The sequence below is a fragment of the Aquarana catesbeiana genome, linkage group LG10 (assembly GCF_042186555.1).
Source record: "Aquarana catesbeiana isolate 2022-GZ linkage group LG10, ASM4218655v1, whole genome shotgun sequence".
Lineage (NCBI taxonomy): Eukaryota > Metazoa > Chordata > Amphibia > Anura > Ranidae > Aquarana > Aquarana catesbeiana.
Window position 1 is genome coordinate 30,674,226 of NC_133333.1, and position 25,826 is coordinate 30,700,051.

The 25,826-nt window shown below is 46.4% G+C and overlaps 1 protein-coding gene across 1 annotated transcript in view; it reads right to left on the reverse strand.

The window, feature by feature from the left end:
• The window catches only part of LOC141110528 (uncharacterized), a 37,119-nt gene extending 15,052 nt beyond the window's left edge, over positions 1-22,067 (reverse strand). The window contains exons 1-9 of the mRNA XM_073601909.1: positions 21,848-22,067; positions 16,734-16,824; positions 15,555-15,655; positions 13,125-13,357; positions 11,119-11,266; positions 10,869-11,024; positions 9,194-9,308; positions 4,990-5,060; positions 2,383-2,517 (exon numbers count right to left, since the gene is read on the reverse strand). Coding sequence (XP_073458010.1) covers positions 2,383-2,517; positions 4,990-5,060; positions 9,194-9,308; positions 10,869-11,024; positions 11,119-11,266; positions 13,125-13,357; positions 15,555-15,655; positions 16,734-16,824; positions 21,848-21,925 — 1,128 coding nt within the window. The 5' untranslated portion in view covers positions 21,926-22,067. The remainder of the gene's footprint in view (positions 1-2,382; positions 2,518-4,989; positions 5,061-9,193; positions 9,309-10,868; positions 11,025-11,118; positions 11,267-13,124; positions 13,358-15,554; positions 15,656-16,733; positions 16,825-21,847) is intronic.
• Positions 22,068-25,826: the final 3,759 nt, after the last annotated feature.

Here is a 25,826-nt window from a genome sequence, read left to right on the forward strand (position 1 = left end):
ATGATGGGACTTGTAGTTTCACAACAGCTGGAGGGCCACCAGTTTGAGACCCCTGCCCTAGAGAATAAATGAGTGGGTTTGGTAACTTCGTCACACGGTATTTGTGCAGCGGTTTTGCATAAAAAAAAAAAGAGAAGAGGTTATGTTGGGTAGATACCAAACATGTCATGCTTTGAAATTGCACATGCCCATGCAATGGCGACAAACTACGTAAATTTTACTATCCATGTGTGATGCTTTAAAAGCCTTTACAGGTTACCACTTTAGATGTACAGAGGAGATCTGGTGCTAGAATTACTGCCCATGATCTGTTCAGTGACACCGCACATGTATTGGACGATCACTGTTTGTGTGTGCGGGACTAATGCAAGCGTTCGCCTGTGCATGCTAGCAGGAGTGTACTTTACATTTTATTTAAATAACTTTACATTGCAGCTTTAAAAAAAAAAAAAAAAAAAAAGGATTAACCCTCTTATTGCTGTCACAAGGAATGTAAACATCCTTTGTGACAGTAATAGGCAGTGACAGGTACTCTTTATGGAGAGATCTGGGGTCTATAAGTTCACACCAAGATCAGTAGGGCTGGGCAAGAACATGCTAGATGATGTCTTCCAGCCAGGAAACAAAGTGGGCTCTTTCTGACTTGCCACAGCTTCCAATGCACATTGTGAGAATCTCACAGTGTGCAGTGAAATCAAAGGAAGAAATCTCAGTAGAGGAGAGGAGCCGGTATATCTGTGCAAGACTGAAGGGAAGGCTGGAGTTTAATTTTAAAGTGGTATTAAACCCAAAAGCAAACATATTGCAGCTTGCCAATTCTTAGATGTGATGGCTGCATTAGTTTTCTTTTAGGCTTTCTTGCCTTTATTTCCAGCTGGTGATCTGCCCAGTAAGTCTGTTTTTCAAAAGTACATGCTCTTTTGCAGATGTAGCAGTTAGAGGATTGAACAAAACCATTTAACACTGACAAGGGTACTTACAATGATCAACATAATTTGTATAAAACCTTTATCCCAAAAAGAAAAAAAAAAAAAAAAAAAAAAAAAAAAAACAAACAACAAGTTGCTCTAACTGGTTATAAAGCGTGAGCTGGCAATGGCTTCATTATGTTGGTGTATCTAAATTTGCTAGTAAATCTAACACCAACCTCCCCACAGACTGATAATGCTGCTGTCCAAAAGGTGTCTGTTGCTCCTTCCTCCAGAGTGGGGGCACACTAATGCTGGGTACACGCGGGCCAATAATTGGCTAAAAACGGTCGGCTTGGCAGGAACTGGCCGAGTTTCGGCCCGTGTGTACAGCTCCCTGTCACACAACCAGCTTCTGTTGAATGGGCATGCCAGAAAATCATCATCCAATCAGCGTGGGCAGCCAATGGCCGTAAGTGCTAATTGGCGTGTCCACCTGTCAGTACACAATAGCACAGAAGTGGAGATTGCTGTACTAACATAATATGTGTTAGTACAGCAATCTCAGGTTTTTTCCATTCAGCCTGCTTGGTTGAACAAAACAAAAAAAAAAAAACTCAGTGTGTACCAGGCTTAACCACTTCAGCCCTGAAAGGATTTACCCCCTTTCTGACCAGGCCATTTTTTTGCGGTATGGCTCTGCTGTTTTAACTGACAATTGAGCGGTCATGCGACACTGTTCCCAGACAAAATGTATGTCCTTTTTCTCCCCCACAAATACAGCTTTCTTTTGGTGGCATTTGATCACCTCTGCCGTTTATTTTTTGTGCTAGAAAAAAAAATAAAAATAAAATAAAAAAAAAACACAATATTTTTTACTTTACTATTTTTTTAAGGGGAAAACACTCTTTACGTCTCTTTTAATAGAGGTGGTGTGTTACTAGCCAGATCACCAGGTGAGAAAAAAAAAAAAAAAAAAAAAAAAAAAAAAAAAAAAAGAGAAGAAGAAAACGAATGCAGCCACCACATCTAAGTGATTTGTAAACTGCAATAGATGATATTTTTGATAGGTTTAATACGGATTTAAGATTACAAATCTAACCCCAAAATTCTAACACTCCTGTTTAGGGTAAACGTGAAATATCGTGCGCTTGGGTTTGTAATAAAATCGGATTTCATCGTCACCATTACAGCTTTGTGGCATGCTCCACCTTGTGGCAGAAATATGTAAAACAGAAGATTCATTAAAATATCAATATGAAGTACCTTATGTGAACAGATGATTTCCAAAGCAGGGGTCTCCAAACTATGGCCCTCCAGATGTTCAGGAACTACAATTCCCATGATGCTTAGTCATGTCTTTGAATGTCAAAGGTTTACAATGCCTCATGGGACATGTAGTTCGGAGATCCCTGATAGAGCAATAAAAACATACCCCACACATCTGACACATACAGAATAAAACTTTGCCTACCTCATCCTTCAGCTGGGCCAAGAAAAGAGGAAGAAGATGTTCTATAGTATTATCCTTCCCCAGGATGGGGGACAGACCCATGATGACGGATGCCAGGGCAGATTTCACGTGCTGGTTGGCATCTGAAACCAATTCCTGGTTAGAAAGGAAACAGAAGATAAATGATCAGATTTTAATTCTAATAAAGGAAGTCATCAAAATACACAAACAATAGGGCCAAAGGTTTGTAAATTTAACCACTTGACCTCTAAGATTTTACCCCTTCATGACCAGAGCATTTGGCTATTTGGCACTGCGCTGCCTTAACTGGAAATTGCGCCGTCATGCAACACTGAACCCAAATGAAAATTAAGATCACTTTTTTTTTCAACACAAATAATTTTCTTTTGGTGGCATTTGATCACCACTAGGTTTACATTATTATATAAACATAAGAAGACAGAAATTTTTTTATACTTTTTTTTTCCCCCCAAAACATTTTCTTTTCTAATTTAGTTAAAAAAAATAAACCGAAATTTCTGCCGCCGAAAATAGGAAACAGAATTTCACCATATTTTTAATAGGAAACGGAATTTCGCCATATTTTTTTTACTAAAAATATATAATATATATATATATATATATATATATATATATATATATATATATATATATATATATATACACACACACACACACACACACACACACACACTTCAAAAACTGTCATTTTCGGTTTTGGCCAAGTGTATCCTGAATTCTGTGGGAATTTTTGCTGGGATGTTTATTCTTCTTCTTACCTGCAAGGTAAAGGCATACTAGCACATTATGTGAAACTTACCTCAAAACAAAGCATTCCAGTGATGCGATCTCATCGCTGAAGGTCGCTTCCATCTTTACCTGTCTTTTTTTTCTGGGTTTGCGGACTCCGGCTCTGACTGGCCAGAGCCGCGATGACACTCCCGCAAATGCGCGTGGGAGCCGCTGTTCACGGCACAGGATTCTAAAGGAATGGGACGGGTGGTTGTTCCTTCAGAGCGCATGCGCTAGTGATGTCACTGGCTGCATGTACAGTAAAGATCACCTAAACGGTGCACTTTTAGGAGATATTTACACTACCTATAGGTGAGCCTTATTTATAGGCTGATCTATAGGTAAAATTGTAAAATTTAGAGATGGAAGTTTACTTCCTCTTTAAGGGTTGATCGAGACGTGCGTCTAAATCTCCTTTGACACCCAATCCACGATCGGATCAAGCTTCAGAGGCTACTGACAGGCGGTGAGGAAGCGATGGGATGTCTCCACACCAACTGTTTTAACAACATTTTTGCCAACAAACCCATTGCATGGGTAGGGATAGAAAGCGCCAAGCCAGCATAGTGTAGCACAATTTAATAAAAATAAATGTATTTATTAAATTGTGCTACATTATGTTGGAGCTTTTTTCCCTCCCCTCTTATTCCAGATTGTGGATTCCCAGCCCACACTTACAGGCAGCCTTGCTAACACCAACAGTGTCAGCCATTCTCAACAATTCTGACATTTATTCCTATACCTCCGGGAATAAGACGTTTTTTGTAGTTCTCTATCCATTATTGACTTGTTTAATGACAATTTACAATCACAGGATTGACGCCATGATAGTGCTGTAGTGTTTTGCGGTTTATGCATTGCATACGATTGCAGAGAGTTTGTGGCGCTTCCCCTTTTGCTTCAGTGTGTAGCGTTTGGCGGGCTTGCTGACCATTATATGTCAGGTAAACTTGCCATGGGCACCAAGCATCGCGCATGCGGCATGTGGACACCCCCCCGTCCGCTGCTGTACTGCAGCTTAAGGGGGGGGGGTGGAGATTGGCTCAAATGCATGTCTGAATGAAGCTTAATGCCTCATACACACGATCAGATAATCTTACGACTTATTCGCATTTTGTTGCATAAATATTAATATCGAATTCAAGAGTGTATTCTGCGCTCTAATAAATGTCCGATTTTTTTCGTAGGATTCTGGAAAAGTTTCCTGTTTGCATAGCTACATATCGGAAGTGATGTCATATACATGCGACCCCTGTGTCTGCCAGGCTATTTCCGTTCGTAATGTAGAGGCATATTCATGTATTGCTCTCTGCACGTTTCATTAGCGCGTGTTTTTTTCGCTCGTTCTCTTAACGAACGGAGAACTGTACTGATCTGTTTCTGTTCGTATGTTGGAGCATTTTTGCGGTACGAACATTGTTTACGTTCTCCCATCTCCTTCCGAGTTACTTTCGCGTTTCCAATCATGCATGGAGTTTAATCGATCTTTAGTGGATTGCATGCATGGCGGTTATCGATCTTTGGTCGTTCGCTGGGCTAAAAAGTTTTCGTGTTTGTCCCTTTAGATATTGGACGAACTGTTGTGATCGGCTAACGATCAGACTATTGTGCAATCAATCCGCAAGTGATTTTTTATCATCCGATTATCTGATCGTGTGTACGAGGCTTAAAAGACACAAACAGCAGTGATCCTGCCGCTGGAGATTTGTTTTTATCAGAAGAGTTGCCAGTGTGTCATTAGCCTGAGTTCATACAATGATAATCGTAAATCATCTGCTACATTTACATTGAGGAAGAGCCGACAGACAGACGTACCTTGACACATGGAAGGATCTGCGTCATGATGATATTCTCCCGACAGTCGGCTGACAAGTTCTCACATAATTCTACAACAAAACAGCACACTGGCGTCAGATGAGGATCGGCATTTATACTTCCTGTACATAACATACATCATCCTATACATTACAACAGACTTGAAGAACGGCAAAATGCACTATTCTAGCAAAGGCTTTGTTTAGATTACAGAACTTTTGATGATATCACAGATGATGAATTTTGGCATAAATGTTTTAGGCCCTTTTCACATGTGCAGATCCGTTTTCAGACATCCGCCTGCTCAGTGGTTATCGAGCCGTTGATCCCCGCTGAGCCGGCGGATGACAAGTCCATCTCTGAACACTGTGCAGAAACGGACCGGTCAGATATCCGCTCTCCTCTTGATTCAGCAGAGCGGATGTCAGCAGACATGTCAACGCTGACATCCGTTGCTCCGTAGAGACGTATGGAGTGACCGTTCAGGTTTGAGAATCAGAAAAGGGCTGGCAACTTGGATGCTCTTGAATAAAAGTCCTTTATTTGGTTACATGGGTACAGGGGTACAGGCTACACTGACGGGTTTCGGCCGAGAAGCCTTCATCAATTTCAGGTTTGCCTGAAAAAACTGACAGGTGGATCTGAACGGTCTGCACGTGTGAAAGGGCCCCAATTCAGAGTAGGAGAACCAAACAAAAAGATATATTAACACCTTCGCATTAGTTCCTTGCGGCCCTTTGGGTTTTAAATGCCAGGAGTGGAAGCGTCTTTCTGATTAATTGCCAATCACAGCGGTCACCTAAAGTGGTTACATGATCGGGAGCCTGTCCCACTGGCACCCAATCTGAAGTTGTGAGCAAGATCTGTTGAGAGACACCTGGGTCAATGTGCTTGGGACAAAAAAACAAAAACAAAAACAAAACACCACACTCTGCATACAACCTCAGAGCGCCACGGGCAGGGTATACACAGATATTCATATCTTGCTGAAGGCGGCAGGTGAGATGAACGTTTCCCAAGGTGTATGGGAATCTTAAGCAGTATAGTAGGCATCCACTATACAGGCTGTTATCGATACCCATCTGTCTGAATGACATGAACATCCTGCCAACATACGCAAAATTAACATATAAAAACCATGTTAACTCAGCTCAGACTAGTTAACAGAAACCTATCGAAAGGGTATCAATCACAGAGACCGTCACCTGGTACAGGCAAGGCTCTCATCCAAGACCAAGGTCTGGTGCCCCAGGCAAGGCTCTCATCCAAGACCAATGTACAGCTGCCATAGTCGAGGCATCCATCCAAAAATCACATCTCCTACCACAGCTTAGCCTCCTATCCAAAACCAATGGGGCAATTTACTAAAACAGGAATGCAAAATCTAGTGCAGCTCTGCATAGAAACTAATCAACTTCCAGGTTTTTTTTTTTTTTTGTCAAAGCTTAATTGAACAAGCTGAAGCTGGAAGCGGATTGGCTACCATGCACAGCTGCACCAGATTTTACACTCTCCAGGTTTAGTAAATCAACCCCAAAGTCTCCTGCCCTAGGTGCCTTTCAACCAAGACCAATGCCTCATGCCAAAGCTCCCATCCAAGACCAAGGTTTCCTGCCTCTACTAAAGCTCTCATTTAAGACCACTGTCAGACTATCTCTGCAGTATCTTTCAGAAATATACTTAACCAGGAACCAGCACCATTTTCAGAAACTATATAACAGCAGCCTCAACCATGTCAGTTAATGGTAATTGATAGCTTCTCTTTAAGTGAATGAATAGAACAGATAATTGAAGCTTTCTTGCAGACTTATTAACAATTTGGAGGTGGATCTCATGATGTATGAGACAACACAAAATTTTCTCGTTAAGAGTCTTACTCGCCACCACCAGTTGCACAATCTCTGCACAATCAGTGGTAGCTGCCAGATCCCCGCAGTACAGACCCCCTCCAGCACTCCTGACTCCCCCCCGCTGAGTGCCCCATAGCAAGCCACTTGCTATAGGGGGGACTCGTACGAGCTCGCTCCCAAGCCTGCCTCTCCCTGGTCACTATCCATAACTGACAGCAGTGGGAGCCAATGGTTCCTGTTGCTGTGTTTGAGCCTATGAGGAGGGAGAGAGCCTTGGCTCTCAGGCACATCGCTGGATCGCTATTGGGCTCAGGTTTGCATCTATGCAGAGACTGCAGTAAGGTAAAAACCATTTGCCTTTACAACCACTTTAAAGTTTTTATTGCGGTCTGTGCCCCCGTTAGGGAGATTCACCATCTCCATTTATCTTGTTCACCATTATTGAAAATACAAAATTTGGATTGTCCCCAGAAAAGTAATAGAAGGAAATTCTTCCAATGGGGACACCAATTCCGGTAACCTGGAGGGGGTCCCAAGGGATTCCACTAATTTGCAGGAATTTCCTCTCACTTCCTGCTTCAGCTATGGTGCAGGAAGTAAAGGTAACTCTTCCCAATGGGACACAGATGGCAAAAAAAAAAAAATCAAACTGACGGGGGTTATAACCCCCCTCCCTATATCAAAAAAAAAAAAAAAAAAAAAAAAAAAAAAAGGGAGGTGGGGGTTGGTTTTCCTATAACTCTACTTTAACCGCTTGCCGCCTGGGCACTTTTACCCTCTTCCTGCCCAGACCAATTTTAGGCTTTTAGCGCTGTCACAATTTGAATGAATATTGAGGTCATGCAACACTGTACCCAAACTAAATTTATATCACTTTTTCACACAAACAGAGCTTTCTTTTGGTGGTACTTAACCACTTCAATACAGGGCATTTTCACCCCCTTCCTGCCCAGGCCAATTTTCAGCGCATTTTGAATGACAATTGCGCGGTCATGCAACACTGTACCCATATGAAATTTATTAATTTTTTTCCCCACAAATAGAGCTTTCTTTTGGTGGTATTTGATCACCTCTGCGGTTTTTATTTTTTGCGCTATAAAACAAAAAAAGTGTGACAAGTTTGAAAAAAAAACAAAAAAAAAAAAAAAAAAACACACAATATTTACTTTTTGCTATAATAAATATCCCAATTTAAAAAATATATATATGTATTTTTGTTCCTCAGTTTAGGCTATGTATTCTACATTTTTTTTTTTTTTTTTTTTTTAACCAAAAATAACACAATGAGCGTATATTGACTGGTTTGCGCAAAAGTTATAGCATCTACAAAATAGGGGATAGTTTTATGGCATTTTTATTATTTTTTTTAATAGTAATGGCCGCGATCTGCCATTTTTATCGTGACTGCAACATTGCAGCTGACATATTGGACACAATTTATATCACATTTATACAGCGATCAGTGCTATAAAAATGCACTGATTATTGTATATATGTCACTGGCAGGGAAGGGGTCAACACTAGGGGGCGATCAAGAGGTTAAGTGTGTTACCTAGGGAGTGATTCTAACTGTAGGGGGAGGGGACTCACAAGGGGAGGAGGCCGATCGGTGTTCCTCTGTACTGGGAACACACGACCCGTCTCCTCTCCCCTGACAGGACGTGGATCTGTGCATTTACATAACAGAGCAAGACCGTGGATCTGTGTATCGGGCAATCGCGGGTGCACACGCACAGCCGGGAAGCCCAGGACGTCATATGGCGCCCGCCCAGGATGGGAGGTTCCTCCTGCGGAAGTCATATTACTATGGGCGGGGTATAAAGTGGGTAATTACCACTGGGGTTTTTATTTTTGCAAACACACATTTTGCATAGTTCATTATGAAATTTTGCAAACAGGCAATTTTTCTCCTTCACTGATGTGCGTGGGTGAGGGTGCACTGATAGGTGGCAATAATAGGGAGGCACTGATAATCCGTGCCCCGATTAACACAAGCCAGTTATCGGCTTGCTTTTTCTCTCCTTGTGCTGACAGCGTGAGGAGAAAAAAAATAAAAATAAAGAGCAGATAACCAGGCTTGTGCTGACATCTGTGATGAGCTGTCATTGAACACAGCTGATCACGTGGTAAAGGGCTGCTGTGATTGGCCCTTTACCACAATCCGTGATCAGCTGAGTCCTTCGGACTGGGCGATCACAGAGCGTGCTGCCTGTGCGCAAGGGGTGCAAAGGAAGCGCGATCACGGGAGGACGTCAATAGATGCCCTCCCGGCAAAATAAGCCCACGCTGTAGCTGGGCAGCAACAGGTTAACTTGTAATAGGTTTGTCCAAATACTTCCATAGACAATCCTTACCTTTAACTTTGTGGGAAGCTGCAGCTCTCACCTCAGCCTCACAGTCCTTCATCAGATTCTGGAAAGCCGGAACCAGGTCTGTCTTTGTGATTTCTGGGCCAACTGCTTTCTGGAGCTACATGGGGGCACAGAGAAAACATCACATGGCTTAATACAGACAACATATGAAATATTAACTGCCTGTGATGACAAAAAGCTCACCAGGCCTAAGGGCACCTGGGCAGCGTTACTAATTGCCACATAGCGATCAGCACAGAATACGAAAATAAAAGCGGCTCAAAAGGTATCTTAGTGTCCCATTCACATTAGGTGCTGCGTGTTCCTGTGTGATTCACATGCGGTTTTGTGCAGTGCGATTTCAGCCTATTCCTTTTGACTGGACTGAAATCACACTGCACCAAAAGTAGTGCAGGCACTACTTTTGGAAACCCAGCACCACCGGTTTTCATGGTACTTTTGCAAGCTGCGTTAGGGGTGTTAAGTTAACATTGACACCCACTGCAGGTCGCAAGGGCAGTGCGATTTGAATGCGGAGCGGAAAACCAGCGTGGAATACAGGTTTCCTGTATGGCATAATAGTGTGAACGGGCCCTTACCTAGGCTAATCCTAGCAACAGAGCAAACCTAAGGCTAGGTTCACACTAATGCGGTGTGGGAAATGCTGCAATCTGTGCGCCTTTCCTGCACCGCATTAAAATGGCACTGCCCCTGCGATCCATAGCAGCTGTCAATGTTAATGTTACAATCTTAAAGCGGAGTTCCACCTAAAAGTGGAACTTCTACTCATTTGTCTCCTCCCCCCTCTGGTGCCACAATTCGCACCTCTCATGGGGGGATGGGGGACAGGAAGCCTGTCTTTGACAGGTATCCTGTTCCCACTTCCAGGAGTCCGGTTTGCAGCCCGGGACATCACTGCGGGGCTCCCTCCTCCTCTCCCTGTCTCTGGGCCAGTAGGAGAGAGGGGGGCCTTGCGCATGCGCAGTAGGGTTTCCGGCGTGAAGCCATAAGGCTACAATGCAGAGTACCCTTACCTGCAATGGTGGCGGAAGCACCAGACAACTGATGGAAACATCAGCTGTGGTGCCGACATCGCTGGACTCCTGGACAGGTAAGTGTCCTATTATTAAAAGCCAGCAGCTGCAGTATATGTAGCTGCTACCTTTTATTTTTTTGGGGGGGCGGAACACCGCTTTAACGACACCCAATATGCAGGCTGCTAACACCGGACCATGCAATCTGGTTGCAATGCAAACCCAAAATTACTGCATGCCCACTTTTGGTATTATTTGAGTCCATCCCAAATGAATGGGCTCAAATCGCACGGAATCGCATGTGAATTGAACAGGAATGCGGTGCTGTTCCTGCGAAATTCACATGCGGTTCATAGTGTGAACCAAGCCTAAAGCACAGCTCAACCATGCACAAAAAACACTTTATGGGTATGTTCACACTACATGCAGCAAGACTGCATTGGGGTGCTATTCCATCGCAGTCCCACCCCATCATAGACAAGGCAAAATGCTTAGTCTCCAATGTGCCCAATCGCACCACTTTGTTGCAATGGTGTGCAGTGCGAGGCAAACACACTTTGTGCCAGCACTTGAAAAATAAACAAGGTGCGATATACCGAGTTGCAATGCAGCGGCTGGCGTGAACAAGCCCCACAACGACTTACCTCTGTGAACTTGTCTGCCACCATGTACCGAACACGCCAGGACTTATCCTCAACTGCTTGTCTCAGTGTCGGCATCACCAGAGGCTCCAGTTCTTCCTGAGGTAGAAGCTGAGCAATATTCACACAGGCCTCCACGGCCAACAGACGGACAGAATCCTGAGAAAAGCAGACGTGTGATAAACAGACTGAGCCGGCCACAGATACAGAATAACCAAATGACCTCCGTGTGAAAGATCTGTAACAGCTTTACCTGCTCATCTGAGGCCAGGTTGGAGAACATTGGGATGATTTCACTTTTTACATATTCCAGCTCTAATACTTTCGCAAACTCCCCCAATTTGGAGGCGGCTGCTCGTCTGACCATTGGGGTGTCATCTGAACACAGATTCCGGAAATGTCTGAATTTGGAGAGAAGAGATAAACATCACAGCTAAAGTAAAGGAACCTAAATATGATCACTCTTATGAACAATAATGGAGGGGGGGAGGGGGGTTGTTTCCAAATCATTTAAATAAAAAAATAAAAAAATTATACGGATTTTGCGATTTTTAATCAAACTTTACTTTAATAAAATGCTTTTGGAGTAAAAAATATATCTAAAAGATAGTTTTCTATTTAACCTCCCTGGCGGTAACCCCGAGTGTGGCTTGGGGTTAAATTTCAGTACCATTAGTGCTAACCCCGAGCCTCTCTCGGGATTACATCCCAGGATCTGGGTGCAGGTTACTTACCTTGTCCCCAGGATCCTGCGATGTGTCCGCCCCCGCCCCCCTTCCATGTCTGCCCCATCCCCCTTCCGTGTCTGCGGGCTCTGTCCGCCCGATGTACTGTGTGCCGGGCTTGGTTTCCTGCGAGTGTTCTGGCGCATGGGGGCGGAGCCCAGCGGCAAATTAAAAAAACCCACACAGAACACTGTAATCTTACAGATTACATTACTGTATCAAATCCTTTCACATCGCTTTTGTCCCTAGGGCTTTGTCCAGTGCCCTGCCTGGACTTTTATAATATATATATACTGTTCTTTCTGCCTTGAAACTCGAGAATGTCCATAGCAACCAAAAAGTGTCCCTTTACGTAAAAAGCAGTTTTAGACCAGCTAGAAAACAGCGATAGTAAATAAGAATCACTTGCAGAATTGAGCGATAGTGAATTGTGGGGAAATTATTATATTTTTTTTTATAGTTATTTATTATAATTTAAGATTTCGTGTTTCAAACTTTATCATACCCGGGATATCTACTAGACTCTTGTTTGGACAGATTTAAGTGCGTTCTTACTAAGAATTACAGGCCTACAATATAAAACTACTACAACTACCAGCAAGAATAAGTCCTGACATTTAAAAAGAGCTCCTGTCATTTCAGATTCATCATGGCAGCGCCTGTTAGCGGGGCATCCACTCACCTGCAGCCGCCATGTCCCTCACCTTGTTGTGTCACTGCCGCATCACCAGCCTTCCCATTAAAGTGAATGGGACTGTCGGTGAGTCAACAGCGGGTCAGAGGAGCCGCTGCGGGACAGAGATGACAGTTGCTCTTTAAAAATTATGATTTTAATTGAGTTGATTTAAAACAAGCTATTTTAGTAGGGATTTAAATTAAATCCACCCTGGCTGACCTCTGCCAGGTTAGCCCCCCATATCAAAATTTTTGAAAAAATCTTATGCAGTTTGTTAGATCAGGTCAGATCAACCGTTGTTTATGTTAGATCTCACACAGAAGAAGCAATATTAACAGTTATTTGCTGGGGGGGCTAACCCGTCATCAGCCCCCCCCCCCCAATCAAAAAATTGACCAAATGGTTAGCTATTTTGGAAGCTATTTGTTAGATCCGGTAAGATCAAGTGGTTTTAAGGTTAGATCTCACATAATTAGAGACTTATTAAGTGGTAATGAGGGGGGGGCTGCCCGCCCCTTATAAAATTGTCTGGCCAAAAATCATTCAGCTTAATAGATATTCGTTAGATCCGGTAAGATCAAGTGGTTTTAATGTTAGATCTCACATCATTTCAGAGATATTCCACATCAAAATAGAGATATTAGGTGGTACTTATCTGTACTGATCTAACAAACTGCATAAGATATTTTCAAAAATGTTGATATTGGCATTGCCCATATCTACAGATTTATTCTCCCTGCGCCCCCCCCCCCCCCCCGGGGCCTTCCCTTACCACACAACCATACCACTCCCCTGTCAAGGTCCTCCAGTTTCATGATACCTTTTCCCCCCAGCTTCCTGCCCCGTGTGTCTACTTACTGTCTAAGTTCTGCTTTTATGGTGCTGGAGACCCGTGGATAACACACGCTGAACAGACCGCATGCAGAAGTGCGTGAGGTGAACCAATCGCCGCTGGCCAAGCGCTTCAGCAGAGGTACAAAGTGCGCCTCGAGGTCGGCGGGAGAGTGTTCATGGGAAATGGCTCGGAGGGATTCCACAGCTCTGTCCCTCACCACTGTCTCCTCAACGGTGGCCAAACTCTCTAGCGGTGGCTGGAAGATAAGAAACAAGTCAGTCGTTATTTTTTGTGGTCAACCAGGAGGTAGGCTTTCAAGGATAAAAATACAGAAGTTACCATGGAGATAGATATACACATACATGCAAGGATCATCCAGATCCTTAGAGAAGTTTGTGAATTAGAAAATAAATAAACAATCATACCTCACCTAGGTGGATGCAGTAGCTGTCCCCTGCTGCCTCTACACTGACAACTGACTGAGCGATCAAAAGTTCAGTCACCAGCTCTCTGCTCCTCCAGTGCTCACTGGAGTGCCGGGCTGTGCAGGGGGGGAGGGATCGACTGGTTTCAGGCTCTTAGCAGCTTGTTGAGTTGAGCCAGTTGCTGGTCCAGGCACCTGAGTGGCTCCGGTTCTAACGTCGGGATCTCTCCAGAGCCTGGACTGGCTTCAGTGATATCAGCCAACAGGCCACAGCCAAACACGGGTCCACAGAAGTGCAAAACGAAGAGCTCTCCTGCAATCTACAGGAGAAGTAGGAAAGCGCTTTAGACCTACTTCTCCTTTATGGTGGCCATACACTACTAAATGATCGATGACTTTTCTGATCGATAGTAGACCACACAATCAATCGGTATGTCACATGGGGAAGTGGAATTCAAGAGACAGTTGAAAACTATGACTGCAAAGGCATCAATCGCATGTCTGTTTTCACCATGCAACCTCACAATCTGATGAGCTGAATGTATAACCCTTTCATCTGAGTGCTGCCATTTGAAGCAAAACAACGACAATCTACTCAAATCCAATCTAAACCAAGTCTTTGTTTTGATCTATTTTCACACTGATTGGATAATTTAACTGAAGCGTGTATGGCCACCAGTACTTTCCACCAGTGAATCACTGACATGGAAAGAGCATGAAGGATGGGAACCCCATGATGGTTTTTTCTGCTTGGAGTAGTGGGGGTTTAAAAATCACTTACTAGTGAATATATCTATCCAAAATTTGTTAAACATACATATAGAGATCCATCTACACACACTATATCTCAGAAAAGTCAGTACACCCCTCACATTTTTGTAAATATTTTACCTTTGCATGTGACACTGAAGAAATGACACTTTGCTACAATGTAAAGTAGTGAGTGTACAGCTTGTATAACAGTGTAAATTTGCTGTGTAAACAAAAGTAAGTACACCCCTAAGTGAAAATATCCAAATTGGGTCCAATTAGCCTTTTTCCCTCCCCCGCTGTCATGTGATTTGTTAGTGTTACAAGGTCTCAGGTGTGACTGGGGAGCAGATGTGTTAAATTTACTGTTATCGCTCTCACTCTCTCATACTGGTCACTGGAAGTTCAACATGACACCTCATGGCAAAGAGCTCTCTGAGGATCTGGAAAAAAAAGAATTGTTGCTCTACATAAAGATGGCCTAAGCTATAAGAAGATTCCCAAGACCCTGAAACTGATCTGCAGCATGGTGGCCAAGAAAGAAGCTGAGGGTAAAGGTGATGGACTGGCCAAGCATGTCTCCAGACCTAAACCCTATTGAGCATCTGTGGGGCATCCTCAAACAGAAGGTGGAGGAGTGCAAGGTCTCTAACATCCACCAGCTCCATGACGTCGTCATGGAGGAGTGGTAGAGAACTCCAGTGGCAACCTGTGAAGCTCTGGTGAACTCCATGCCCAAGAGAGTTAAGGCAGTGCTGGAAAATAATGGTGGCCACACAAAATATTGACACTTTGGGCCCAATTTGGACATTTTCACTTAGGGGTGTACTCACTTTTGTTGCCAGCGGTTTAGACATTAATGGCTGTGTGTTGAGTTATTTTGAGGGGACAGCAAATTTACACTGTTATACAAGCTGTACTCTCACTACTTTACATTGTAGCAAAGTGTCATTTCTTCTGTGTTGTCACATGAAAAGATAGAATAAAATATTTACAAAAATGTCAGGGGTGTACTGACTTTTGTGAGATACTGTAAATAATGCCTGAGGAGACTGCAGACCTAACAGAGGAAATGAAGGTGTGAAAGATGCTGCAGAAGACAATATGAAGGTGGGAACATGTTAATGAGGCTAGTAGAGATCAATACGATTACCCTAATCAATGTTCCCACTACAGACTGCTGAGGTCTGAGGGCCGCATGTGGCCATTGGGCACCAGGGATATAGAGGAAAAGGTCTTATAAATCAGAAATAAGGGCAGTAGATTTAGGGACACCTACCAGTAAGCAGTGTACATACTCTGGTCCCCCAACCAGTGAAGTAAAGGTCCCCAACTGTTCAGCCAAAGCCAGCAGCACTTCATCTTCATCATAGATCGTATCTGCAAGACAAAGGAATGTCAGTCACCGCTCTGTGCTCTGTCTTTCAGGAGCTCACAGAAGTATGGCCAAAAGAGCTTTGCCCGTCCCTCTCATTTAAACCCCTCCACAGTGTATCAATCTGCTAGTAACAATTTTTAATATATAAAAAAGTAAGGACACCCTTTAGGTTGAATTTACTAAAACTGGAGAGTGCAAAATCTGGTGCAGCTGTGCATGGCAGCCAATAAATTAGCTTCTAACTTCAGCTTGTTCAATTAAGTTTTAACAAAAATACAAATGGAAGCCGATTGGTTAGTATGCAGAGCTGCACCAGATTTTGCACTCTCCAACCCCCATATTCAAAACAACAATCTCCAGTGTTACTGGAAGTATTTGTACAGCTACAAATACTGCAGCTGCTGACCTAATATATAGACACTTACCTGTCCAGGGAGCCCGCGATGTCGGCACCCCAGTCGATCCGATCTTCAGATCAGATGTCAGGTGCAGCTGCCGCTATTCCTGTTAAAGGAACCGTCAGTGAAGCCTCTCGGCTTCACAGCCAGTTCCCTACTGCGCATGCATGAAGCATGCTGTGCTTTCTAATTGGTCCAGCGGCGGAGGAAGGGTCCGAAAAGAAGTGGGGAACAATACCTGTCTCTCCCCCCCCCCCCCCCCCCCCGTGCCATATGTCTTTTGAATAAAACTCTGCTTTAAAGTCGCAGCGACTTCAAAAAGTAGTTCTTCCATTACTTTGGTCTGACTTGCATGCATCGTGAGGGCCACAGACTTCAAGGTTAACCCTCAAACGTTGCATATAAGTCGTACCTGAATAGGTGCAAACGTGGGTCTGCATTTGCAGAGGGACAACAAGTCACATCCAAGTTGCACCCCAAAGTCACGTGACTTTAGAGTGGTACAAGTGTGAACGGAGCCTTGGAGAATAACCGTCACTTTTAGGTATGGAGAACCATATGACCATTTTTCCTGCATGGGCAAGAGACAGCACCTCTTTCAGAATTGGTGTAAACAGTAAATGCCATTTTCGATTTTTAAGCAAAAGAAAGTCGGTTCTCTTCTCCCATAAGACACACTTACCTGTCAGGAATGGCAGAAGCTCACTGCGGGTCCTTTCTACACCCAAAGCCAAAGCAATTGTGGAGAGCTTCTTAATACTGTTCAGACGGAGCTGCAGACAAAAAAGAAATAATGTCAGAACCTCAAATGGGGACCAGGGCTTTTTTCCTCAGAATAGGTGCAGGTACTCCCCTCCTTCAAGTCACCACTTTTTTCCACCCTGTACCCACCTCCAAGGACCGTTCCATGGTTCCCCCCCTCTAACCACCTCCAAGGACCGTTCAATGGTTCCACCTCCAAGGACCGTTCCACCCCCCTACCCACCTACAAGGACCGTTCCACCTCCAAGAACTGTGCCACCCCCCACTACCCACCTCCAAGGACCATTCCATGGTTCCACCCACCTCCCAGGACCACCCCTTTTAAAAGAAAGAGAACCAAGTATCATTTTGTGGTGCTAGGTAGTTTGTATGGAATTTGTTAAGGATAACATTAAAAACAGTAAAATAGATCCCCTACAGCCAGCAACAATAGCCATCAAGCAACAATAGATCCCTCTGAAACAAAACACCCCTTAAAACAGACCCCCAGCAGGCAGCATCAATGGACCCTCCAGCACACCGGTTTCCATTAGATGCATTCAGTGTTGGAAGTCCCAGAACTGCATTCTCACTGAAAATAAGCCCTGCAAGGGACACTTCGCTTCTTCTAGATCTTTTTGGTGCAGCACCGAAAATGGAGCCAATGGGCAGCATAGTAACTCAAGTCTTGAACCATTGAGGTTTGGATCCAGGCCAGGACACAACCTGCATGGAGTTGGCATGTTCTCCCTGTGCTTGTATGGGATTCTGCTGGGTTCCCCACTTTCCTCCCACACCCCAAAGACATCCCAATAGGTTAACTGTCTAAATTGGTCCTGCTATATGTATGGGAGATAGGGACCTTACTGTAGATTGTAAGCTCCTTCTGAATGTGCATTATGTAATGAACTGTGTAAATTGTTGAGCATTTATTTATTAAAAGGTCATTTATAGAGAACAAAAGGTTCACTAAACTCTTATGAAACAAGTGCTTGGAGCAACAGCAGTGCACAATGGCAGCATTCAGGAGACAGCCAATACCGGCAGCGGTAGTCACCTGCCAGAATTCAGTAGCCAGGGAACACGTGCTCCTGTGGTCATCAATAGAAAAGGCTTCCATTTTTAAAGAGTTCCTGTCACCAAAGATTGCGGTAAGAACGCCAAACAATTCAGTATTTTAACCAGTTCCAGACTGCCTATTGCATATATACTGCGGCAGGCCGGCCCGGCTGCGCAAAATCACGTACAAGTACGCAATTTCGTGCACATGGTTTCGGGCGCGGCCGGGGCACCGCTCCTGATGTGACTGGACACAGCGGAAGCCAATCAGCGGGTCCGACGGACGCGATGGCTGCAGCGACCCGTCGAACGTTCACAGGAGAGACGGATCAACAAGGCAAACAGCAGATCTGTCAGGAAAGGAAAGGGAGATCTTGTGATTCAACTAAGCTGAATCACAGATCTCTTTTCCTTCAGTGTGACAGGACCCCACATAGTAATGTTGGCTTCACATTATCTTCGCATGTGGCTCCCAGCAGGGGTCCGGTGCGTCCCCGTTTACCGTTTTAGGTCAGATTTCAGACTGAATTTGGACCTGAAACGGACCAAAAGACGCACAGGGCTCCTGTGCAAATTCACACCGGAACCACAGCGGAGATATGTGAATCGGCTCCATAGAGAGCAGGTCAAAATCTCCTGCTATTGCGAATTCAATGCGGGGAACCCCACAGCCTCAGCAAACACCTCTCCTAGGGAACATTTAACTCTTTGATCGTCCGATGTTAACACCTTCCCTGCCAGTGTCATTTATACAGTAATCAGTGCATTTTTTTCTAAAGTGTCACTTAGAGTCAGATTTGTCCACCGCAATGTCAAAGTGAGAAGAATAGTGCGCTGTGACCCTGCAACCTGGCAGCCAGCACAGCTGTAGACAAAAAGCTAAAACTGTGAATATGTAACTAAGTGCAGCGCTAAGGTTGCAAAAACAAATGTGCATGTATAAAATGATATAAATGTGACTTTAAACATAAATACATCAAATAAACAAAAATTCATACATGGTGAAATGTGAATCAAACCAGAAAACAGATCTCTGAAAAATGTGCTAGTGTGGCGACTCTACAACAGATAAATATGATGGTAAAAAATGGAAATGAAGGTGTTGATGTTGAACATAAACACATCAAATGAAGAAGGATTCATACATAATAAAATGTGAGTCCAAACTCAGAAAAAGTGAGACTAATTGGTGAAAATGTGCTAGTATGATAACTGCACTATAAAAAAAATGTACAGTTCGAAAAAGATCGATTGAATGTGCAGTCCCGTTAAAAACACGAGGGGTTCCAACCACCGATATAAATCGTGAAGAAGAAAGCAGAGGTACCACCACCGCAAACAGGGGGAGGCTCACCAGATCTTGTTGACTTGGCGGGGCTTACACCACCCAAGTCTGCAGAGCTTTGGCCTCCTTCACACTGACGATCCGTATGTCCGTTTTTCATCCTTCCGTTTTCGGATGAAAAACGGACATAAATGTATCCCTATGGAGCGTCGGATGTCAGCGGTGACATGTCCGCTGACATCCGACCCGCTCCGATCCGAAAAGTGTAACGGAGGAAAAACCTACTTTTCCATCCGTTATCGGATCGGGTGATGACGGACACTACGGTCCGTCATCATCTGATCCCCCCATAGGGGAGAGCGGCACTCTGACAGGTCCGTCGCTGCACAGTGTGCAGTGATGGACCTGTCATCTTCCTGCTCAGCGGGGATCGGCGGAGCGATTCCCGCTGAGCAAGCGGGTGTTCACAGGGCGGATCATCACTGATCCGCCCCGTGTGAAAGAGCCCTTATTAGGTTCACATCTATTGGAAACAACAGATCCTGGATTTGAATCAATCAATCGACCTTAAACTGTCACTGGATAGTGACTCGAAGGCTCCAATCATGAGGAGGGTAGAAGGTAAATGCCAAAAGGGATGTATCATGCAATAAAGAAATGGGCTGACATGGCGTGATACCGTATAATGTCGTCTATGCCCTGGCCCACCCGCATCTGGTCTTGTGGGTCAGGTACATTGACAATGTCCTCCTCCTATGGGCTGGCACCTCACATTCATTGGAAAAATTCTTTCTGACCCTTAATGACAATGACCACTGGCCATCCTACCACTACATAGTGCCCACCAACCGCTACAGTGCCCACAGGCCAACCAGCCGCTACAGAGTGCCCATCAGCCACTACAGCGTGCCCACAGGCCACCCTGCCGCTACAGAGTGCCCTATCCTACCACTTCATGCCACTCACCGTCCACAGGCAGATACATAGCGCTCAATGCCAGCCGTGCCACCACATAGTGCCCTATCCTACCACTACATACCACCCACTGACTTAAAGTGGCGGTTAAAGTGGCGGTTAAAGTGGCGGTTAAAGTGGCGGTTAAAGTGGCGGTTAAAGTGGCGGTTAAAGTGGCGGTTAAAGTGGCGGTTAAAGTGGCGGTTAAAGTGGCGGTTAAAGTGGCGGTTAAAGTGGCGGTTAAAGTGGCGTTCCACGCCTAAAAATATTTTAGCATTTTTCAGCTGCATTAAAAACGATTATTAAAATTTGGAAAAAAAAAAATTCTTTTTTACTCGCCTCTTAATGCCTGTTGCTAGGGGGTCCCTCGTAGTCTGCCTCCTTACTCACATCGGCTCCTTACGTCACCTACCTCGGCACCGGAAGGAAGATCACCCCTCCCCCCCTCCCTCTAGGCAATCATCTGGGACACGTCACAGGTCCCAGATGATTGCGCTGCCAGTCACAGCTCGCGCATGCGCAGTGGGTGCCCGGCTGTGAAGCCACAGCCGGGCACCCACACTTACAATGCCGGCGCCGCTGAGCAGAGGTGGAGAGGAGCGGGGCTTCGTTCCCCCGCACCGCTGGACCCCGGGACAGGTAAGTGTCCGATTATTAAAAGTCAGCAGCTGCAGTATTTGTAGCTGCTGACTTAAAGTGGAGGATCACACAAAAATTTGAACCTCTGCTTTTCAGAACCCCCCCTCCCCCTACGGTGTCACATTTGGCACCTTTCAGGGGGGAGGGGGGTGCAGATACCTGTCTAAGACAGGTCAGGGGCCCTCCTCCTCCATACTGACACTGAGGGGTCCCTGACCTCAGGCTCCCCCTAATACAGATGAGGTCATCATACTTTTTATTCCTACAAAGATAAGGGGACCCCCATACTGACTCCATGAGAGACCCCTCCACCTCAGGGCCCCTTTCAATAACCACTGTAGGGCCCCTCCACTTCATACCTGCAGACTATTGGCCCCTGACCATCAAGAGGGCCCTCACACTGTCATCATACAGGGTAAGGGCCCCTCCTCCTCCATACAGACACTGTAAGGGGCCCCTCCGCCTCGGGCCTGCATGGTAAGGGGCCCCCCCTCCAATGTTACACTATGAGGGGCCCCTCCACCTCAGGTCTGCATGGTAAGGGGCCCCCCCTCCAATGTTACACTATGAGGGGCCCCTCCACCTCGGGCCTGCATGGTAAGGGGCCCCCCTCCAATGTTACACTATGAGGGGCCCCTCCGCCTCCATACTGATACTATGAGGGGCCCCTCCGCCTCAGGCCTGCATGGTAAGGGGGCCCCCCTCCAATGTTACACTATGAGGGGCCCCTCCGCCTCCATACTGATACTATGAGGGGCCCCTCCACCTCAGGCCTGCATGGTAAGGGCCCCCCTCCAATGTTACACTATGAGGGGCCCCTCCGCCTCAGGCCTGCATGGTAAAGGGGCCCCCCTCCAATGTTACACTATGAGGGGCCCCTCCACCTCGGGCCTGCATGGTAAGGGGCCCCCCCTCCAATGTTACACTATGAGGGGCCCCTCCGCCTCAGGAATAGAAGATGAAGGTCTCCCCCTCCTCAGGCCTGCATGGTAAGGGGCCCCCCCCTCCAATGTTACACTATGAGGGGCCCCTCCGCCTCAGGAATAGAAGATGAAGGTCTCCCCCTCCTCAGGCCTGCACTGCCCCCAGGCGGTGGTAATAATATATCGGCTCCTCACCTGCACGTCTTCATTCCGCAGCTCATCGATGAGGACGGCGATGGGATACAGAGAATCGTCCCCGTCAGCTGCAGCCATGATCTCTTCTTCCTGCCAGGCGGAGAGTGCGGGGGGAGGAGCCGAGGACGGGGGCGCCGAGACTGTCACGCAGGGGAAGCAAGAAACGCCCAGCAATCCAATGTTTATAGAGCAACGAGCCCTGCAACCACCAGGAGGGAGGAGAGGAGGGCGGAGACGGGGGCGGAGACGGGGGAGGAGAGGAGGGCGGAGACGGGGAGGAGAGGAGGGCGGAGACGGGATTTACAGAGAAAAGGCGGACGCTTCTGAGGCCCTGTCAGCCATTTATTGTAAGGGAAGAAGGGAAACCAAACCGCGTGACAAAACAAAATCAAACGCAGATGATTGTGTAATACTAAACATGGCGGTTATTATATTATACAAAATGTTTAAATATTCCACACATAAAGGTGGCGGATAGGAAGGGGGCGGAGTCTCAGATTTCTCAACCCATTTCCATCGGTAGTTTGATTGGCCGATCTCTGAAGCGGGAATTCCTTCTATTGAATGTACAGAAGATATAAAGTAAATCACATATCCGGTCATTGAAGTGCCCGGCATCCACAATCTGTGAGAATAAATATAGATCATAGTCTCTATTTATACCCCCCCGGTGTAGGACTGTCATTTATTCATCCACCACACTTCACACTTCCTCAATTACAAAATCCGCCTCCCCCTCTTATCACCAGATATTTCCTCCAAAACCATAAACCGGAAATCGGTATCTCTGTGTCCGATATCAGAGAAATGACGTGACAGAGACCTGACTGCGGGGTCGGATCGTACTGCGGGGGTCGGATCGTACTGCGGGGGTCGGATCGTACTGCGGGGTCGGATCGTACTGCGGGGGTCGGATCGTACTGCGGGGGTCGGATCGTACTGCGGGTGTCGGATCGTACTGCGGGTGTCGGATCGTACTGCGGTGTTGGATCGTACTGCGGGGGTCGGATCGTACTGCGGGGGTCGGATCGTACTGCGGTGTTGGATCGTACTGCGGGGGTCGGATCGTACTGCGGGGGTCGGATCGTACTGTGGGTGTCGGATCGTACTGCGGGTGTCGGATCATACTGCGGGTGTCGGATCATACTGCGGGTGTCGGATCATACTGCGGGGGTCGGATCGTACTGCGGGGGTCGGATCGTACTGCGGGGGTCGGATCGTACTGCGGGTGTCGGATCATACTGCGGGTGTCGGATCGTACTGTGGTGTTGGATCGTACTGCGGGTGTCGGATCGTACTGCGGGTGTCGGATCGTACTGTGGTGTCGGATCGTACTGTGGTGTTGGATCGTACTGTGGGGGTCGGATCGTACTGCGGGGGTCGGATCGTACTGCGGGTGTCGGATCATACTGTGGTGTTGGATCGTACTGCGGGTGTCGGATTGTACTGCGGTGTTGGATCATACTGCGGGTGTCGGATCGTACTGTGGTGTCGGATCGTACTGCGGGTGTCGGATCGTACTGCGGGTGTCGGATCGTACTGCGGGTGTCGGATCGTACTGCGGGTGTCGGATCGTACTGCGGGTGTCGGATCGTACTGCGGGTGTCGGATCGTACTGCGGGTGTCGGATCGTACTGCGGGTGTCGGATTGTACTGCGGTGTTGGATCATACTGCGGGTGTTGGATCGTACTGTGGTGTCGGATCGTACTGCGGGTGTCGGATTGTACTGCGGGTGTCGGATCGTACTGTGGTGTCGGATCGTACTGCGGGTGTCGGATCGTACTGTGGTGTTGGATCATACTGCGGGTGTTGGATCGTACTGTGGTGTCGGATCGTACTGCGGGTGTCGGATCGTACTGCGGTGTCGGATCGTACTGCGGGTGTCGGATCGTACTGCGGGTGTCGGATCGTACTGTGGTGTCGGATCGTACTGCGGGTGTCGGATCGTACTGCGGGTGTCGGATCGTACTGCGGGGGTCGGATCGTACTGTGGTGTCGGATCGTACTGCGGGTGTCGGATCGTACTGTGGTGTTGGATCATACTGCGGGTGTTGGATCGTACTGTGGTGTCGGATCGTACTGCGGGTGTTGGATCATACTGCGGGTGTTGGATCGTACTGTGGTGTCGGATCGTACTGCGGGTGTCGGATCGTACTGCGGGTGTCGGATCGTACTGTGGTGTTGGATCGTACTGCGGGTGTCGGATTGTACTGCGGTGTTGGATCATACTGCGGGTGTCGGATCGTACTGTGGTGTCGGATCGTACTGTGGTGTTGGATCATACTGCGGGTGTCGGATCGTACTGTGGTGTCGGATCGTACTGTGGTGTCGGATCGTACTGTGGTGTCGGATCGTACTGCGGGGGTCGGATCGTACTGTGGTGTCGGATCGTACTGCGGGGGTCGGATCGTACTGCGGGTGTCGGATCGTACTGCGGTGTTGGATCGTACTGCGGGGGTCGGATCGTACTGCGATGTTGTGCTATGCGATCCTTGATTTTCTGGGTTGTTTCCCCCACATAGATGAGATTACACGGACATCAAAGGATGTATATACCACATAGGATGTCTGACATGTAGAAAAGCCATTAAGCATTATTTTACTATTAGTTGTAGGATGGATAAAGTGATTACCGTTGAGCATAAGATTGCATTGGATGCAATTAAGACATTGAAAACATCCATTTCTTTTCCTGCCCAGAAATGTGCTTTTTATTTCATGGTGTTTGATCTGAATTCAGATCACACAAGGGAATCACAGGAGGAGGAGGATGAGGACAAGGACGACAAGGAGGAGGAGGACGACGAGCAGGAAGAGAAGAAGGAGGATGAGGACAAGGACGACAAGGAGGATGAGGACGAGGAGGACGAGGAGGAGGATGAGGACGAGGAGGACGAGGAGGAGGATGAGGACGAGGAGGACGAGGAGAAGGAGGATGAGGACGAGGAGAAGGAGGATGAGGACGAGGAGAAGGAGGATGAGGACGACGAGGAGGAGGAGGAGGAGAAGGAGGATGAGGACGAGGAGGAGAAGGAGGATGAGGACGACGAGGAGGAGGACAAGGAGGAGGAGGAGGAGGGAGGAGGACGATGAGGAGGAGTTCGCGCAAATTTTAGGTCCGTTCGCAGGTTCTGGTGCGAACCGATCTGGGGGGTATTCGGCTCATCCCTAGTGCTCAACAATCCTCTCAGAAAATTCCTTTGGGGTGTCTACTTTCCACAATGGGGTCATGGGGGGTTGTTCTGCCATTTTAGCACCTCAAGAAATGAGGCAAACTAAAAGCTGCGTAAATTCCAGAAAATGTACCCTAGTTTTTAGACGCTATAACGTTTGCGCAAACCAATAAATATACGCTTATTGAATTTTGTTTTACCCAAGACATGTGGCTGAATGCTTTTTGGCCTAAATGTATGACTAAAATTGAGTTTATTGCATTTTATTTAATAAAAAAGTTGAAAATATCTTTTTAAAAAAAATAAATAAAAACAGAGGTGATCAAATACTACCATAAGAAAGCTCTATTTGTGGGGGGGGGGGAAGGACGCAAATTTCGTTTGGGTACAGCATTGCATGACTGCGCAATTACCAGTTAAAGCAGCGCAGTGCCAAATTGTAAAAAGTGCTCTGGTCAGAGAGGGGGTAAAACCTTCCGGGGCTGAAGTGGTTAAGCTGTGTACTAGTGGTGATGGTGCACGCTCAAACATAAAAGAAAAAATGGACAAAGTAGAGTCCTTTGGGATTGGATGGACAAAGATACGTGTCGGCTGAGCCACCAATGTCAGAGGCTTTAAGCTGAGAACTAGTGGTCCTGTCCGATGGTGCACCCTCCAGCATAATAGAAGAGGGCCTATTAAAGTGCTGAGCACCCCCATTCTGTGGAGGATGGATAACAGCACATCATTATATTTGTGCATATCTGCCAGCTGAACGTGTCGGCTGAGTGACCGATGTCAATAGGTTTAAGCTGCGGACTATTGG